Below are 18,232 nucleotides of genomic sequence, written 5' to 3' on the forward strand. Positions count from 1 at the left end.
CAGTGTGTATAGGGAAAAAAAAAGAAAGAAGAAATTCTCAAGTTCAAAGATATTAACAGTCCAATAATTAAAGGTGACTGTAGATCAGCCAGGAGCCGTTTTCCTGCAGAAGGAGTTATAATACATTCAACAAGTGTTTTTATGTGTTTATGACTTTTGCTTGTAACTCTGTTCTTCTACATGTATACATCATCATTTGTGCTTAAAGGATCTCTTCATTATATCTGTGTCACACACACACACACGCTGTCTCTGTATACACACTTTAACGCTGGCAGCAGTGTGACAAGTCTTGGCCTTGAGCCTTGAATTCCATATGTTGCTTCCGTGAAGTCCATTTTTTTTTTTTTTTATCTCTGAGGTGAACAGAGAGGTAACCAGACTCTGTACTTACCACCTGGGTGACATGTCATTTTCACTCTCACGTGCTCTCACAGTCTCATTATATGACTGTGTTTCTTACGCGTCTCTGACATTTCACTTGCTTTTGTGTACATTTATCAGCGTTGGTGTCACACCGAAGGTCACGCACGATAATCGGTCAACAAAGGCGATACAGCGGGGTCTGTGTTATCGTAAAAACTCTACATAACGTAAACTCTTTGCGCAGTAAAGGGGTCAATGTATTCACGTAACACTGTGACCAGCTCGATGTGCTCCTTGTTTTTAAACCAGTGTCGATGTTTCCAGCACGTCTTCCATGAAGCAAGTTTAAGGGAAACATCTGGATCATCTGACTGTTTTCAGCTGCAGATGTGTTATGAACTATATGCTGCTCCCTCTGTTTGGTTCAAGGCTGTTTACGAGTGTTTTATCTCTTCCGATGTGCTTTATCTCTGCGCCTCCTCTGATCTAAATCTCATTGTAAACTATATTATGGACCAGGCAACGTTTGAGACTTTGAACCTGAAATAACCTGCTGTTTATTTTTTTTACGAGAGGCGACCAACCTCAATTCAGGAAGTAGTGATTTCAAAATTAAAACTGTGCTAATTACTTTATGGATTCGTTTTAGTATAGCCTGTCAGCCTGTTAGTCTGTGAGGTACTCTGGTCAGTTAACTTTATTTTTAGTTGATTAAAGAAATCAGATGAAAAGTCCAAGTTTGATGTATTTGTGTGGAAGGCGACACACGTGCAGAGAATAAGTCAGTCACCTCCTGACCCAGCAGAGACACTGCTGTTGTTCTAACAGCAGCACCATATGATGCTGACCACTGCTTGTTTTGTTACATTTAAATACTGAACGTCTGCTAAAGCTGGCCAGCTGCCCATCTTACAGACCATCACAGGCCACATCAGTGGACACATCCTGGACTTCAAACGGGTTGACCAAGGACATCTTATGTAGTTGGTTTTATAAGAGTTAGTAGTAATTATCGGAATTTTGGTATGTTATGGGGGGAAAGGATCTGAGTATTATGAAAAAGAAAAGGCACAAGATTTCTAGAAAAAACTTTGAGGGAAAATTTGACCAAATTTCTTGAAAAAGGTGATAACATTTTCAGAAAAAAAGTCATGATAGCTTAACAGAGAAGTGGTACAATATCTGGGGAAAAGTTGAAATATTTAAAAATGTAAATGTTTTGAGAAAAAGTCACTAGTGTCGGGGTAACAGCTGGAAAGTTTTTTGTAATAAAAAGCAAACAGTCACAAATTTTTTTTATAAAAACAAGCCACACGATACCTAGGAAAAACTGTTTTCAGGAAAGTGTTGAAATACAAAAGTCAGAATATCTTCCGATGAAAGCCATGATATTCGGGTGGAAAAATTGTAAAATCTTTGGAAAAAAGTCCAAATATTTTAAGAAACAAGTGAGAAACATGTCAGAATGCTTTGTGTAAAAACAGCTGGAATGTTTTGGAGGAAAAATGTGGATATTTGGAAGTGCTACAATTTCTAGAAAAAAGTCATAATGTCTCTTGAGGCAGGTTGTAATATTGTGAGAAATATATTAATTGGATTTCTCGGGAAAAGTCATAATATTACACACAAAAAAAGTCTTTATTTTACAATGAAGAAATAGAATAGATGCATAGAATAATACGATTATGAGACACAGTGATATGGCATGATATGATTTTGATTTACTTATTTGCAAAAGACTTGTTGAATTTGTTTCTTATGACCAGTACGCAGCTCGTCCTAACCCTGAAATATCCTTTATTTTACTTGTATATTTTTGTCTTCATTCTCAAACTTTCAGATTGCCCCCCCTCAGCTGGGTCCTCAGGTGGCTCAGACTCCTGGCTCCGCCCCTGTCACGCATGCATTGCAGTGAGGCTGGACTTAACCTGCAGGGAATGAAACCTCACCGGCGCGTCCGGACTCAGATCAGAGTGGGCGTCCCTCCTCCTCGCTGAAAGGGTTAACTCGTAGTAAAAATCCATCTACGCGAAGCTCCGCCTCCCAATTGTTGAGGCTGTTTGCCTCAGAAATCACACCACTCCAGGTCCCGCCTTCCCACCCCCACCCCCGCAACCCCCACCCCTCCTGAGGGGCCCCTCACGGTCCCACCCACCTCCCTGGACCACATTGAAATGGGTCTGATGTTGTTGTCAAACATTACAGTGTGCAGAGCATCCCTCCTGGCATCATCCAGCTAGAAAGCAACTCGACCGGAGCGTCTGGAAGCGTCACAGAGCCCTCACACCACTGACAGCCTTGTTTAAGAAGAAGAAGAAGAAGAAGAAGAAGAAGAAGAAGTGACATAGACTCTGACAGGCTCCTGGTGCGTCCTGCTGAGACACCATGGGACCGCGTTACGCGTCATCGTTGTTTCTCCTCTGCTGCCTCGTTCAGACCAGTAAGTTCCTTCATTTTTAACTCCAATCAATTATGTTTTAATTAGCTCTACCTGGCACCTGCCTTAGTCAGATGTATATATATATATATATATATATATATATATATATATATATAAAACTAAACAAAACAAAACAAATGCTGTGCTTCTGTGCTTATAGAAATCCATATTTGAATAACATCGTCAATCATGTTTTGGATGTGTGGGGTTTTAAATTGCCCACTCCGCTTTCTGACAGCACCGGATGCAAGGTGATGGAGGGAGGGGAGTGAGGGGGGGAGGGCGCAATTATTCCCAGAATGTAGGTCAGATCTCTCTCCTCTCTTCTCTCCCGCATCTTCCCCACGGCGAGTGTTTCCCCCTCGACTCAGCCCCACATTTACTCTCGTGTTTTTTTTCCCAACATGTTTTTAAGTCCCTCCGTCCATCAGTCGGCATGTGTGCGCCGTTTCACCTTAGTTTCTCCCGTCGCCGGTGTTTGAATGAAGCCGCATGTTTAGTGCGTTTTCGCTCACTGGCAGTGAAGTTCACACAGCTCGCAGCTCATTGGCTGCATCGGTGCAGCCAATGAGCTGCGAGTTGTATGAATACAGTCCTGTGCAGAGATGGCAAGCGGGGTTTTCTGAAAAGCCGGTTTGCCATTCATCATGTGGGGATTGGCGCCACTCACATTTTTAAAAAAACACAATAAAAAGAATAATCACAGTAGGAGAAATGTATCTCTCTGGATTCATCATCGCTGTAGTCCTCTCACATGATGCAATATCCAACAGGCTTTCTCTCCCCCCCCCCCCCCCCCCCCCTCACCTGAAACGCCCTTTATTGTGAAAACGAGTGTAAGCCCTACAACACAAACACACTCATTGTGTTGCATTCCTTGAGTTTTGGTCGCCTGATGTGAAAGTCACCGTCGGACCTGTTCCTAGTGCGTTGGTTCTGGGAAAGCGGTGTGTGTGTGTGTATGTGTGTGTGTGCCGAAACATGTTGGAACTGGTTGTTGCCCGTCCATCCACATTTCACCACCGTCCCTGTCGTCCCATGGTGTGAAATAGTTGCCTGTCACCCTGGGGTGTTGCAATAAGTGCCAGTGATTCACCCTGAGACTGAGCTCCCACTGCCATAAATCAGAGAAATTCGTTAAAGGAGCAATATGTAAGACATTCGTATTCAATACGTACAGAAGGCAGAATGTAAAAACTCCTGCTAGCTAGTTAGCTCAGTTAGCTGTGCAGCTAGGGACGTGTTGGTATTTACACCGCTAGCACATGAGCTTTGGACCCGGGCAGGTCGGGGCTAACCCTAACACAATATATAGATGTCATAATGTGAAAACTGTTATTTCTTCACATTTTGTTGATATTTTTTTATTGAATTTCTTCATGTTTTCAACTAAAATCTTCCAGATTGCACCTTTATTTGTATTTGATTGTATCTGCTGTAAATGTTTACCTTCACTAAAAAAAAGATACAAAACACATGATGAACTAAGTTAAAGATGAATTTGATCGTCAGCATTATTTTTACATTTAATATAGACATCAGGAAAATATGGTTATCATAAGCTCTTACGGTTGTGATAATTGCGACAGCCCTATTCTGGCCCATGTTTGAGTGGACAAACTTTATTAGCGCCACCTTCAGAGGGGAATCATATTGCCATAATGAATTATGTGATTGGTGTTTTTATCTAAAACAAGGGACACCTGATAGACGTTGTTCTGAAATACCTAAAAGACCAGCAGGCAGTGTCCTCCTGTCGCTCCCCCTCTGCTCACCTCACAGCCAATCAATTAAACACACCAGACGTCACAGAATGGGCAGCAAACATGAGCACTTTTGTTATTTCCCCAGCGCTGATTTGCACACAATCAATAACGCTGCCATTTGGTCTGGTTTGTCTGTCAAGGTCTGAACTTTAAGCCCATTAAGTCAATATATAGACAAGGTGAGCTTGGTTTTAGGGTAACCCGTCAGAGGTTTCGGGGAATGAAAACTCCCACTATGTTGTTATTCACTGTTTGCTTGAGGCTGCTCCCCTCCTGCTCTCCCACACAGTCATGGACATGTTTGAAATCCACTGTACTGCACTGAGCAGGACATGAAACAGATGACGCCCTTTATGGCAAAGACAATAATCCACCTTTTATTTGGAGTCATAAGGAAATGATAAGCTTAACTGTCAGTAGCAGTTTTACCTCACAGCCATAACAATGAAGTTGAAGTGGCTGGGAGTCATATCAAACACCAGGACAGTGGCAAAAAAAAAACATTTCCTTGACCTGCTGAAGCTTGAAGTAATAAAACCTCTCCTTGTTGAACCGCTGCCAAAACATCGAGTGTGACCGACGGCACCAGATGTTTGACTTTACCAAGAAACTGTTATGATTTACGACATGCATAATTTACGGTTTGTATTTTTCCCAGCTGTTCTTATTGGACACAACCATAAAAAGGGTTGCAGATAAATATTTAATTAGTTTTTTTTGGTAAAAAGCTAATCTTGCATTTGTTATATGCTAAGTGCTGAGCTGCCGGTGGTCTGTGCTGCTAGTGGTGAATACCTCCCTCTCTGCCCCCTTTCAGAAACAGGTGGCCATCTAGGGTTTTGGAGCCCCAGGGGCCAGAGGGAGGAATGGCCTCTAGTACCTTTTAATGAAGTGCTGTCTCTCTGTTGTACAGTCTAATTGGTGCTTCCAGTTCAGTGGCTTCATTGGGTCCATTAAAGATGGGGGTTGGGAGGGTTACTGTGTCTTCAGCAAATTAATATCTGCCAGTGGGAATCATAAACACTGGGAATTAGACTTCTATTATGATTATGAACCTGGTATATCAACAGCTCCCTGATAAAGCAGCCTGGGTTGCTTACATACGTATTAACGTATCCCTGTTTGACTCGTGGTCTAACCATTTATCTACCCTGTTCAAACAAGTATCAACAGGCATGTGTGTGTTTGTTCATGTGTTTGTCATGCCAGAGTCATTTCCTCCCAGCCCCTTTCTCCTCTGGCAGCAGATTTATCACTATCTTTACTATCGCTGAAGACATGGCCCCTCCCATACTGTAATAAAACCCAACCAGGGAGGCACAAGTGAACTAAAACTGTCTTTTAGTTATCTGTGATTTCTGTAATGAGGCAGTAAAAATTCAGCTCTGAAAAAGGTGTTGACAACAGAAATATTTCTGGTCCTGACTGAAATAGCTCAACAACTTTTGGATAGACTGCAATTAAACCTTGTACAGACATTCGTGGTACCCAGATGATGAATCTTCTTGAATTTGGTGATTACCGGACTTTTCCCATTTGGCCGTTCATGTGAACTGTCTCAAAAATTATTGGATGACTTTCCAATAAATCCTGTACAGATGTTCATGATCGCCAGAGGATGAATCATACAGACTCCGCTGATCTTTAGTGCCAATGTTAAGGTTCTGTTTGTGCGTTTGAGTAGAAAGTGATGATAATTTTTGGATGGATTCCATTAAATGTGGTACAGGTATTCATGCTCCCAACAGGATGAACTGCCATAACTTAAGTGAGCCCTGAACTTCTGTTGGCCTCATCAACAGGTCCAAACCTAGATTTGTCCAATGCTTGATTAAATACCCTTCATCACAGTGAACATTACAGTTGCTAAACACAAGCATGTTAGCATCTTCACTGTGAGCATGTGGTCATGCTAGTGTTAGCAGTTAGCTCAAAGCACTGCTATGCTCACAATTCCACTTGCATGGCTGTAGACTGTTTAATGGCATTCTGCGTATTATAATACTCTGAGTCCAGTGATTTTATTAGTAGCCATGTCTATGTTTATGGGGAACCTTCCTGTATCGGCCCTAGATAGATGATAACTAAAACAATAAACCTTTTAGCTCAACTGTGTGTTTATATCTGTCTGTCATAGATGCATTGACAACATGTGGGACCAAGCAGTTCCAGTGTGGGAATGGGAAATGCATCACAACCAGATGGGTGTGTGATGGCACGGATGACTGTGGAGATGGCACAGACGAACTTCCTGGTACCTGCAGTGAGTATCGCGTCACTCAACAAGAAAATTGACTTGTTATTGCTCTGAATACGTGCCAATCCCACAATCCCCTCCGTCTGATGATGGTCTCATTTACAGTTTTTTTGTGTGTTTAACTTCCAGTGGCCAAAACGTGTAAACCGACAGAGTTCAGCTGTGCAGACCGCCTTAACCAATGTGTACCGAGCACTTGGCGCTGTGATGGAAAAGCCGACTGTGAGAATGGAGCTGACGAAGAGACCTGTGGTAAGCCGAGTTAACTACAGGCTGCATGAAGCCAACACTTTAGTCTTGCCACTCAATCATTCGTGATTTATTTCACTTTTCTCTCAGAACTGCACAGCTTTCCTCCCTTCCTCCCTGCTCCAATGTTTTCCTGATCTTTCATTACTCTGATCACCTTCTCCTCTCTTTTAGCACCAAAGCAGTGCACAAACAATGAGTTCCGCTGCAGCAGTGGCCAATGTGTGTCGTCCTCCTTCGTGTGCGACGATGAGGCGGACTGTGACGACGGCAGCGACGAGGCCTCCTGTCCACCCCTCACCTGCAGCTCCGCATCCTTCCAGTGCAACAACACCGTTTGCGTCCCACGCCTGTGGGCTTGCGACGGTGATGCCGACTGCTCCGACGGCTCGGACGAGTGGCCCCAGAACTGTGGTACCCAGAAATCTGACGCCCCTGTGGCTCATCACTGCTCGTCCCTGGAGTTCCGCTGTGGCAGCGGAGAGTGCATCCATGGAAGCTGGAAGTGCGATGGAGGAGCTGACTGCCTCGATCGATCTGACGAAGCTGACTGTGGTAAGAAATGTTGGACAATGCTTCTTTTTCTGTTGATCACATGTGGTCACTGCTGTCTTCATCTCTTGCGCTTTTGTACATTTTCTACTTGTTAGCTCATCCCACCTGCCGTCCTGACGAGTTTGAATGCGGTGATGGCACTTGCATCCATGGAAGCCGCCAGTGCAACCACCAATATGACTGCAGGGACATGAGTGATGAGACTGGCTGCGTCAACGGTACAAATCGCCCCTACCCTTCCTATCCTGGTCGCCTGTCCGTACTGCAGAATTAATTGTCTCTGTCTATAACTAATTATTTTATTTCCATGTCTCGTGCACAGCGACCCACTGTGAAGGCCCGACTAGGTTCAAATGCCGGAGTGGGGAATGTATCAGCATGGAGAAGGTGTGCGACAAGCAGCGTGATTGCAGGGATTGGTCAGATGAGCCTCTCAGGGAATGTGGTGAGTGCAGGGGCCTCTCGTTCCTAACTGTCTTGTTAATTACTACCTCTATGTATCTAATGATGGTGTCTGCAGCCAGAGAATGCAAACTTCCCTCACCCTCAGAAAAATAGATAGTAACCCTTTTCTTCTTACCGCCGCAGGCTCCAATGAGTGTCTGTACAACAATGGCGGCTGCTCTCATATTTGCAACGACCTGAAGATTGGCTACGAGTGCCTGTGTCCCGCTGGATATCGCCTGGTTGATACAAAACGCTGTGAAGGTAACAGCCATCCACTCCTGTCCTTTTAATGTTCGCTCTCAGAATTCATTCAAGTGAACTTCAGTCAGATTAACAAATGATGCCAAGCAATCTGTTTACTCTGGCACAAACTTTTCCATGTCGCGGACTGTACTATTTAGATAAAGACAGATCTCGTAATTCTTATGGACACAATGACTCAGCATCCGGCATGTCATTGAACTGTCATGTGTGTTTCATTTAAAATGTGGTCTTGTTCTTTGCATCAGATATTGATGAGTGTGCCAACCCGGACACCTGCAGCCAGATCTGCATCAACATGATAGGCAGCTACAAATGCCAGTGCGAGGAGGGTTACCAAGTCGACCCGGCAACCAAAGCCTGCAAGGCCATCGGTAAATACCAGCTCTCTGGGATCTCTCTAGAGTTCTCGTTGCTTTATTATGTAACAGTTTGATAACTGATGTGTTCCAAGTGTGGATTGGTCAGGTCAAGGCTGGATAACTGCAGCTATATTGCGTCATTATTCAACTTTCTATGGAGATATTTGTGTAAAAAGTATCTCAGAATACTAGAAGCGAGTTAGCGTAGCTGGCCGCATTTGCACAAATTCCCACACAATGTTACTTTTACATCATATTTTAACACCTGCTGAGTCGTAAGCATTTCCCACACTGTCCATGTTGTTTGTCCCAAAATGTAGTAAGAAGTCTAGCTAGCATTAGCCGTCTCTCTGTCATGGGTCCAGTTGCTATCAATAATCACGAGTAAATCACAGAGGGGCTAACTGTAGATAAAAATGAACAAGCTAATTACGCCTTGTTGTTAGCTAACAACAAGCTTACATTCACACACACACACACACACACACCCTGGAGAATGCTAACGTTGGGGGAGCTATCAGATCATGTAATCAAATAAAGTTAACGTTTCATGACTTAGTCCAAGTATGTACACAAGTCTGGAGGGGATCTTGAATGAAACATTTACATGAACTAATTGACAAAAGATGATTTTTCTCTGATTTTGTAGGTACAATAGCCTACCTTTTCTTCACCAACCGTCATGAAGTCAGGAAAATGACTTTGGACAAAAGTGAGTACACCAGAGTGATCCCCCGTCTGAAGAACGCCGTGGCTCTCGACATGAACATGGCCACCAAAGAGATCTACTGGTCAGACATCTCCCAGAAGAAGATCTACAGGTGAGCAGGACTGAAATCAGAATGAAAGCAGTGTTTTTGGTCTTTATGCTCCTGCTTGACATCAGCTTGTCCACTTTCACACCAGAGCTCAGATGGACTCAGCTGATGACTCCACTCGCCACAGCACGGTCATGAGCAGTGACATCGATGCTCCTGAAGGCATCGCTTTTGACTGGATCCACGGTAACCTGTACTGGACTGACAGCATTCGCAGCACCATCTCTGTGGTAACTGCTGATGGGAGCCGTCGCAAAACACTCTTCCACCAAGACTTATCTAAACCCCGCGCCATTGTGGTGGACCCCCACAGCAAGTAAGTCTTAATAGCACTGTTAAAAGCCACAAATCCCTCCTAGATTTAATCTTTATCATGTGCAATATATAGGACTACGCTGATTTCAGTGTTGTACTTTATTTTAATTTGTCTCTATCTTCTCAGCTTCATTTACTGGACAGACTGGGGGACTCCTGCCAAGATTGAGAAGGCAGGTCTGAACGGAGGAGACCGCACTGCTCTGGTCACCGACAACATTGTTTGGCCTAACGGAATCACACTTGGTAAACTCAAGCATTCATGTCTGGTTTCAGTTTGTTCATGTGAATGTCAGTGGTCACTCTGGTCTGACCTGTTGACCCCTCCCTTCTGCTTCCTTCCCAGACCTGTTGAACCAGCGGCTCTACTGGGTGGACTCTAAGCTACACACCCTCTCCAGTATCGATGTGCAGGGCGGTGGTCGACGCACCCTCATCATTGACGAACACAGGCTGGCTCACCCTCTGGGGCTCACTGTGTTTGAGGTAGATGTTTACCACCTGATAAGCCCTGTTACACATAAACCCAGGGCCTGTCAAATACAACATGCCATTAACCCCTCACAACACGTGTAAGATCTAGTATTTCCCCACGTTACTACTACTGTCTCCAATCTCGTAAATGGTCACGCTTTGTTGTTTTATGTGCTACTAGGAAAAAGTGTTCTGGACGGATGTCAGTAACAACGCCATCCTGAGTGCAAACAGGCTGACGGGTGGTGACATCACACCAGTGGCGGAGCACCTATCATCCCCAGAAGACATTATTCTCTACCATAACCTCAAACAACCTGCCGGTAAGAGACGCCACTGTCTTATACTAAAAAAGAATTCTGAGCTTCGAGCTTCAGAGGTACTGATAGGTACCTCCAGGGTAGCTGCCTCCAGTATTTGTGTCAAGCTAAGCCAACTTCCCCAATGGCTGCTAGCTAAGCGTATTAGCTTTCATTTAGCATACGGCCTACAGACATGAGATTGACTTGTATTTGCACATCGAACTCCTTTGCTTTAGTATGATTATATCGGCTTCAAAACATTTAAAACAGTCAAACTAAATTCAGATATCATCCTCTTTTCCACTGCAGGTAGAGACTGGTGCCAGGTATCCGCATGTCAATATATGTGTCTGGCAGCTCCTCAAGTTGGGAGATATCCCCCCAAATATACCTGCGTCTGTCCAGACAACATGATGCTGGCCAGGGATATGAGGACATGTGTACCTGGTATGTAATTCACCAAAGAGCAAATGTACTGTAGCACAATATCGAATAGAATATTTTCATCAGCTCATATTTTTTACTCTCACTCATCCTCTTCTGTTTTTGTACTTCACCAGCTGTGCCAACAACTGCAGCTCCCGTGCAGCCGCAGGTTCCGGCTACCACCCCTCCTCCTCAGCCACCAGCGCCTGCCAGCACCACACCTAAGCCCCAGATCCGCACTACGCCTAAGCCACCGGTCCGCACCACCAAAGTGCCCATCGTGATCACCAGCACCGTTGCCAGGCCGGCGCCACGCACCACCAGGCCTCCTGTCAGGACCACCACACCTGAACCAAGGATCCCGTCACCCCAGACTGTGAAGCCTGAAATTCCCCAAACCACCACAGAGGCTCAAGTCACCTCTCCAGGCAAGTCGAAGTACCATAACAATGGTTTCGCGTCATAAAGATAAATGAAGTCAAAGCGTGTGGCCACTTTAAATTCCTGTTGACCTGTCAACATAGATAGAAGTGTGCAACTGCATTATCACATGACAGCTATTTCAATATCGAAGACTTTTTTTAAAAGTCTACTCAAGTTTACTCTCCCACTAACAAGCCTGGGATATATCATCAGTCAAAAATGTGCATGGTAAGCGTAATATGTTTGCGAAAACACGCTTCAGTAATGCTTGCAGTGTATGCTCTTTAAGGTCAGCAGAGTTAAAGTCCCTGGAGTGCATTGCTCTCAGCTCTGACAGTGTGCAGAGTGCAGGTCAGCTTCATGTGTCATCATCTCGTGTTTATCTCTCCTTCAGATTTCCGACATGCATTCGCAGCCATCCCCACCACTGCCTCCGCCACCCCGATAGCTCTGTACATTGTCGTACCTCTGGGTGAGTTGATTTTCGTTGTCAGCTGCTTAGAGGCGGCTTCAGTACACAGAAAACACAAATGATGCGAAACAATAACAGCGTCAATCTGTTAAATTCATGCCTCGCCTCTGTTTGCATCCCTCTCTCTTTCTCTATGTCTTCTCCATGTAGCGATCGTTTGTCTGGTGGCTGTTGGTGGCATGCTGCTATGGAGGAACTACAGGAGGAAGAACACCAACACCATTCACTTTGACAACCCCGTCTATCAGAAAACCACCGAGGACCAAGTGCACATTTGGAGGAGCCATAGCCCTGATGGTTACTCCTACCCAAAAGTGAGTCAAAGAGTCTCTTCAGCTTACTGAGCTGAGATCAGCCAATGTGTGTCTGTGCGATTCTGATGGGATTATCCTTCAACAACTTCATACATTTTGTTTTAATTCAGCACATACAGGCTACAGTGCATGTCTGACATCCTTTTTATTTGCCGTCCCCTCAGAGACAAGTTGTCAGCTTGGATGAAGAGGCGGACAATCCAGCCTTCACGGAAAACTGATGACTGCGGGGCAGAGTGGAAAGAAGAGCCTCGATGATAAGCTACCTTGGACGTCCTTTTGTATTTATACCTCACACAGCACAAAGATATGGAAGTCAGAGCCAATATGGGACAAGCTTGAACCACTATATCCTCACAGACAAACAAGCGCTCTACAGTGAAAAGACCAGGGTGAAACAATTTTCAGGTCGCATGTTTTTTTTGACAGATGACAGTTCCTCTGGTCCTCACCAGATCAAACCAAATCATCGGACGATGGATTCCTCATTCCTCATTTCTTTTTTCTGTTATCCTAAATGTGATGCTGAAGATACAACTGGAGAGCTGTGTCGCTGTTAAAGCCACGTAATGTCTCATAATGTCATAATGATTTTCCGTTCAAGTGAGCTCATTTATTACAACTTATAAGAGCGCCGCAGGGATGGGGCCTCTTTGTTTTGTTTTGTTGCTAACACGATAGTTCGCGTCGCCCTGGTTCCCTCGACAAAAAGCAGACGGGATTTTCAGTTGGATTTTGGATTACTGCAGAATATTAACTCTAAATTGATGATACACATTTTGTCGAGCAACATAATCGTCACAAATAAACACCGCTCGTGAATTTTGAAGCTTAATTACAATCTGCAGAAGTAAAAAGCTAACGTTAAGCTATTCAAAAACTAGACAACAGTAGCAGGACCTCAGCGTCACATCCTCTAACGTTCCTTCTACACTGTATAATACAGAATTTATTATAACTTGATTGATGTACAAGTTTACAAAAGTTTGACATGAAATAGATTGCAAGTAAAGTGTGTGAGTAGATGTAGTAGATGTAGATGAGTCTCCGCATTCGGTGCGATGATGTCTAATGTCCCCAAAAACCTCCGTAGTTCATTTAACTGCTTGTAAGCAAGACAAGTTAAAGCTTCAAAATTAATGAGCGGTGCATCACCTGACATATGTTGTGTCATAGAACAAAATGACTGTGTTTCAAACATCTAACCATGAAACCATTCTAAAAGACCGTTGGCTTTGAGACGAGGGAACAGGAAGTGCAACAATGCTAGTTTTGGGACTCATTCCTTTAGAGCTCTGTTGCTGATTTCCTCTAACTTGTCTAAGGTAGAATTCACAAATGAGTGTTGTAAATATCATTGTTTATGTTAGTTTTTTTATTATTTCTGTTCATGAGAGAAAATCAAATGTTATTTGCTGTCTTGGCCACTCGTATACCTGAAGAAAAAGCCTACATTTAGCAGCAGGTTAGCTGAGCTTAGCTTAGCTAATCATGTAACTCAAGCCCGAGGCAAATTAGTATATTTCTGTGTTCATTGGCAACAAGAAAAACTGAGTCCGGCATTTATTTTAAGACAAAAGCTAGAGCAGACTTAAATGTGAGCCTACAGTGGGTGAATGTGATGCTAAAGAGAATTCTGCATGTGCCAGTTTTACGAGTGTGACCTCAATACGTCTCATGATGATGTGTGTGAGTGTAATTTTCAGTTTTACACCAGCAACTGCCTCAGTGGTGGAGTAGAGAAGATATCATCAAAAGGGACCTAAAGACACTGCTGTAGTTAGACCTCAATGGATGCACAGTGCACACTGTGTTTGTGCCTTGCTTTGTTCTGGTATTCGGTGAAGCCTCAGATTTAACATGTACCACCACATGGTCACAACACAGCGTTCCCCAGAAGCTGTCTGTTGTTTCGGAGCTCCTCCTTACCTGATTTGTGATCGGCTGTCAGTGCATCGGCGAGCCATCTTTAAATTTTCCCTCCCGGGCCCCCCGAGAGGGGCAAGGGAATTCCTCAAAGGACCAAAAAGCTTTGATGCAAACACGTGCGACCAGTGGGGCCATGTCTAATACCCTATACCGTGACACGTGTGTATTTACATCCTCCCTAAGGACCTGAACTTGAACTTGCCTTATACCAGCATTCTTGACAAAAGAGAGCCACATGCCCGATCCTGTTTTTTTAGAGCACACTGGCTGTTTGAGCTCATGTATCTGTATTGCTTACAAATTGTGTGCCTTTTTTAATGACTCATTTGTCCACATTTTCACGTTGGTGCTAATGAACTCAGTGTGTCTGCCTGTTTACAGTGAATTGTATGAGGGATGTGGCAGTGTTACATGCAGGTGACGTTACACCTAACAAAGATGTTATTGCAATGTGGGTTAATCACCACTGAGAGGAAGAGCTAGTGATACTTTACATAAAGTAATTTTACATTCACCAACTAACAGTGCAGATTAAGTGTGTAATATAATGTTCATAAATGTAAATATTTGTTCCTTACTGTTTTTTGGTAATAATGTCAGCGTTTTAGTCTATGTTGTAAACTTGAACTTGCTGTACATAAATAAATGCTTCTATTTATTATAGAATCACTGCTCTATGGGTTCATTCTTTTGAAGACTCACGTCTGAATTTTCTCACACACACTGTACAGAAGAGAAAGGGAAAACTAAATAAAGGGTAGAGAAAACAACATGGCGGCTTACAGATTGCTAGACAAATGTTGACTTGAAATGTAGCCTGTGCACGGAAGCCTGAGAGCAAAATATGAGCAGAAATAAAGGAGGGGAGTATGTAAAATACGTATGAGGATATGTCCAATCATTTCAACTACGCTTTACCAGTATTTATATTTTGGTCCTTTTTTGGTTAATTAACCTACAACCATCTATAATGAGTGCAAACCCCTTCAGTACAGAACCACTCAAGTTTCAAATGTTTTCTGAATATTTTGTTATTAACTATTCCACTATTAATTATATGAAAACGCGTATATACTAAGGGCTATTATTCCAATGGCGTTATCAAGGCTATTAATTTAGCTAGCTAGTGTTTATCCACTCCCGTTAGTTGGTTCAATTTGTTATCCATTATCCCTACTAGGCTTCTTTTAAAATAAAATAAAAAAAATCCTTCTTTTGTGTAAAAATTAACTTAGCTCAACTTTACAACTTTTTCAACTGTTTTAACTGTTTTCCACTACTTTCACATTAACTTGATTTCACTGTTTATCCTCCTAAGTCCTTATCCGTAACTTCTATTCTTATTTTAGCTAAATATGTCAATCTGTAATCTCATTTGGCTGTCTTTCCTGCGTAACACAAACCTGTGCACAGTTTAAATAAATGGCATCCCTATTTATATTTTTAGTTGAGCTGGTTGAGTTTAATTGAGTTTTATAAGCGGAGCTACAATCTGTTCATATACCTTAAATGGTAGCCTAGGCCTCCAGTATATCCCTGGTTGGGAGTCACTGTCTTTAACAATACTTTAAAGATGTAAATATCTGGTGTTTTTTTTTTTTTTTTTACTCAAATGTTCTGATCATTTGGTTTTAGCAGAAAATGAAAGCAACGTGAAAAAGTAGGCCACTCCATGATCATGATTCATTTGTAATTTCTCGAAATTGGCCCTCCATGATCATATTATATGAGCATATTGTGTTATTGGCACGTTCTCCATTTGTTATGATCTCACCTCTCTTCTCTGTGTTGTTATCTTGCGCTCTTGCGTGGCTGAAACGTTGGTTTGGGTATGTGGCAGATGGGAGGTTTTGGAAAATGAGCTGCAGCATATTCCCCAGCTTTCATCCGACAGCTGTGGTATGCAGACATGGCAGAAAACGTGAGGGGAGGGGTTTTTTCTCCGGGTTTCGGCGGTGGGGGTGGGGGTTGGGGGGGCCTAGCTGTGCTGTAGTAGCTCTTCTAAAGAAAAAAGAAAAAAACCTTTTTCCTAGAAAGTCATGGCGTCACAGGCAGAACCCCACAGTTTCTTAGAATTTTTTCAGCACTGTGGGATCAGAGTAAAAGAGACAGCATGGAGCGCAATCAACTTGAGTAACATTGTTGTCAGGTCAAGTGCTTTTTTATAAGCCAATTGTATTGTTTATTGAGCTGCTTTGTTTCTTATAGGCAGGAGATAGAATAGAGAGCCTACCATGAATCAGGCACAGCTAGAATTTTTATTCGTACTTTGAAAAGTCTATTGAGCTTCAAGTTGTTGTCTCTTAAGATCAGGTCAAACTGAATGACACTGACAATCATGTGGCCATAGCCTGAATAAACAATGTTTTCACTGTCATCATTGAAGTCCATGTTCTGTGGTAGTTGTAAGAGTTAGCCACAACAACATCAGTGGACAGAAGGAAAGAACAGCTTGTGACCCTGCACATCTGTGGTCAAACCCCTCAGCATGTCATGTGTAAAGTTCAAGGTTGAAGAAGAGCGGAAGTGTTGAGCCGGTGACAATAACAAAAGTCATAGACATGTGAGTGCACAATTTGCTTTTGTTTGCGCAGACTGGAGAAAATGTCTGCGTTTCAAAGAAAAGTTTCATATAATTCCCTCAACATCATTAATCATTAATGTAACCCCAAAGTTCAAGTTCAGACCGGATTATTCCAGTTACGGACACAGAGGAATTGAATAAATGCTGCTTAAGTCACGGAGTGTTGTCTCCTTTCTTCATGTTTTCAGTTTGGAAGAAAGCTTTATGGTTCGTCTTACTTACCGTCTCACATAACCTAATTAATCATTCACAACGTTATACAGTCTGAGGGAACTTCTGTGCAGGTTCCAATAAATCCTATCTGATGTTTAAGGGCATGTTAACTCCCAGAATGTGAGGATACAACATTACAGCTCACCTGATCCTACATAAACAAAACCAGCCAGTTGGATGTCCAGTCCCTGGACCTTCACAGACCTTTGCTCGGACTGTGATAGGGACCAGATTAAAGTTGTTCCCAGGGGATACAAGTTTATAGTGCCAGAATGCATTATTCTTACAGGAAAAATAGTTTTCAATATCATCTTTGGGCACATTTAAGCCTTTATTAGATATCAAATGAATGAAAAGAGGTGGAATCTGGACATATTTCTGAAAAATATGATTTTCATCCATTATGGCATAAAGTTATTTAACTGTTCTAACTCTATCCCTGTTTCACCCTCAACAAGAATGTCAACAGCATGAGGTGCATTGTGTGTTCTTTTATTTAGAAATATATACTTTTACTTTCGCGATTACTAAAACTGAGATAAGCCACTATCTAAAAGCATATTACTTGTTAGCTTTACAGATGTAAGCTTAGCTGCGTTTGCATGTTTGTATGCAACAGAGTCATCAGCATACATTAGCCATCCCTGTTGTGGAAGATCATTTATTTGACGAATAAATACAACTGGGCCAAACACTGATCCTTGAGGTGCGCCCATTCACCTCATGTCATCTTATTAGATTGTCTCTGTTGTTTCATCATATACCACATACCAGATCTATCCATGATCAATATTCAGCGCCTGAATCAGGTCAAAGCTTTGTGTTTATCTGCTGACATGATAATGTATGAGCCATACTTTTCTGTTTCAGGGGACATCTGATCTCGATGGCCTAAATTGATGTTGTCGTGGGACATATCACATGGGTCACGCTAGTCAAATCAGGATTATTCTGGAGGCTTTTCCAAAAACATCCCGTTCACCACAACCAGCTCTGATGGGACATGACGTCGAACAGTTGGATCTCATTCGTCACACTGCCTCGTGTCCTCTGCTCTTCTCGTATCCAGTCAACATCAACTCTAGTAACCTAATGTGAGGAGGGCAAAGCATCGCGTCTGACTCAGTTTAGTTATTACTAATATTATTTACCCTTTGTGGGATATGTTATCTGCACTTTGTGGAATATGTTATCGACACTTTGTGGGTTTTGTTATTTACAAACTCCCTGTAAGTGACTGACTGACAAACACTGCGTCA

General features: G+C 42.8%; 1 protein-coding gene across 1 annotated transcript; it reads left to right on the top strand.

Moving 5' to 3' along the window:
• The first annotated feature begins 2,564 nt into the window (after positions 1-2,564).
• ldlra (low density lipoprotein receptor a) lies at positions 2,565-14,842 on the top strand. Its single transcript, XM_030408881.1, has 18 exons — positions 2,565-2,806; positions 6,710-6,835; positions 6,959-7,081; positions 7,253-7,633; positions 7,729-7,851; positions 7,956-8,078; positions 8,222-8,341; positions 8,590-8,715; positions 9,353-9,524; positions 9,610-9,837; positions 9,964-10,082; positions 10,183-10,322; positions 10,492-10,633; positions 10,922-11,059; positions 11,173-11,466; positions 11,856-11,933; positions 12,084-12,247; positions 12,412-14,842. The coding sequence occupies exons 1-18, from the start codon at positions 2,752-2,754 to the stop codon at positions 12,466-12,468; spliced, it is 2,709 nt and encodes a 902-aa protein (XP_030264741.1). The 5' UTR covers positions 2,565-2,751; the 3' UTR covers positions 12,469-14,842.
• Positions 14,843-18,232: the final 3,390 nt, after the last annotated feature.

This window comes from Sparus aurata, chromosome 23 (genome assembly GCF_900880675.1).
Source record: "Sparus aurata chromosome 23, fSpaAur1.1, whole genome shotgun sequence".
NCBI lineage: Eukaryota > Metazoa > Chordata > Actinopteri > Spariformes > Sparidae > Sparus > Sparus aurata.

Excerpts from the sequence above, each read along its gene's own strand:
- ldlra (XM_030408881.1), top strand. The coding sequence starts at position 2,752 with ATGGGACCGCGTTACGCGTCATCGTTGTTTCTCCTCTGCTGCCTCGTT. Across the intron at positions 9,838-9,963 it reads GTGGTGGACCCCCACAGCAA|CTTCATTTACTGGACAGACT; the intron begins GTAAGTCTTAAT and ends CTATCTTCTCAG. Across the intron at positions 11,467-11,855 it reads GGCTCAAGTCACCTCTCCAG|ATTTCCGACATGCATTCGCA; the intron begins GCAAGTCGAAGT and ends TCTCTCCTTCAG.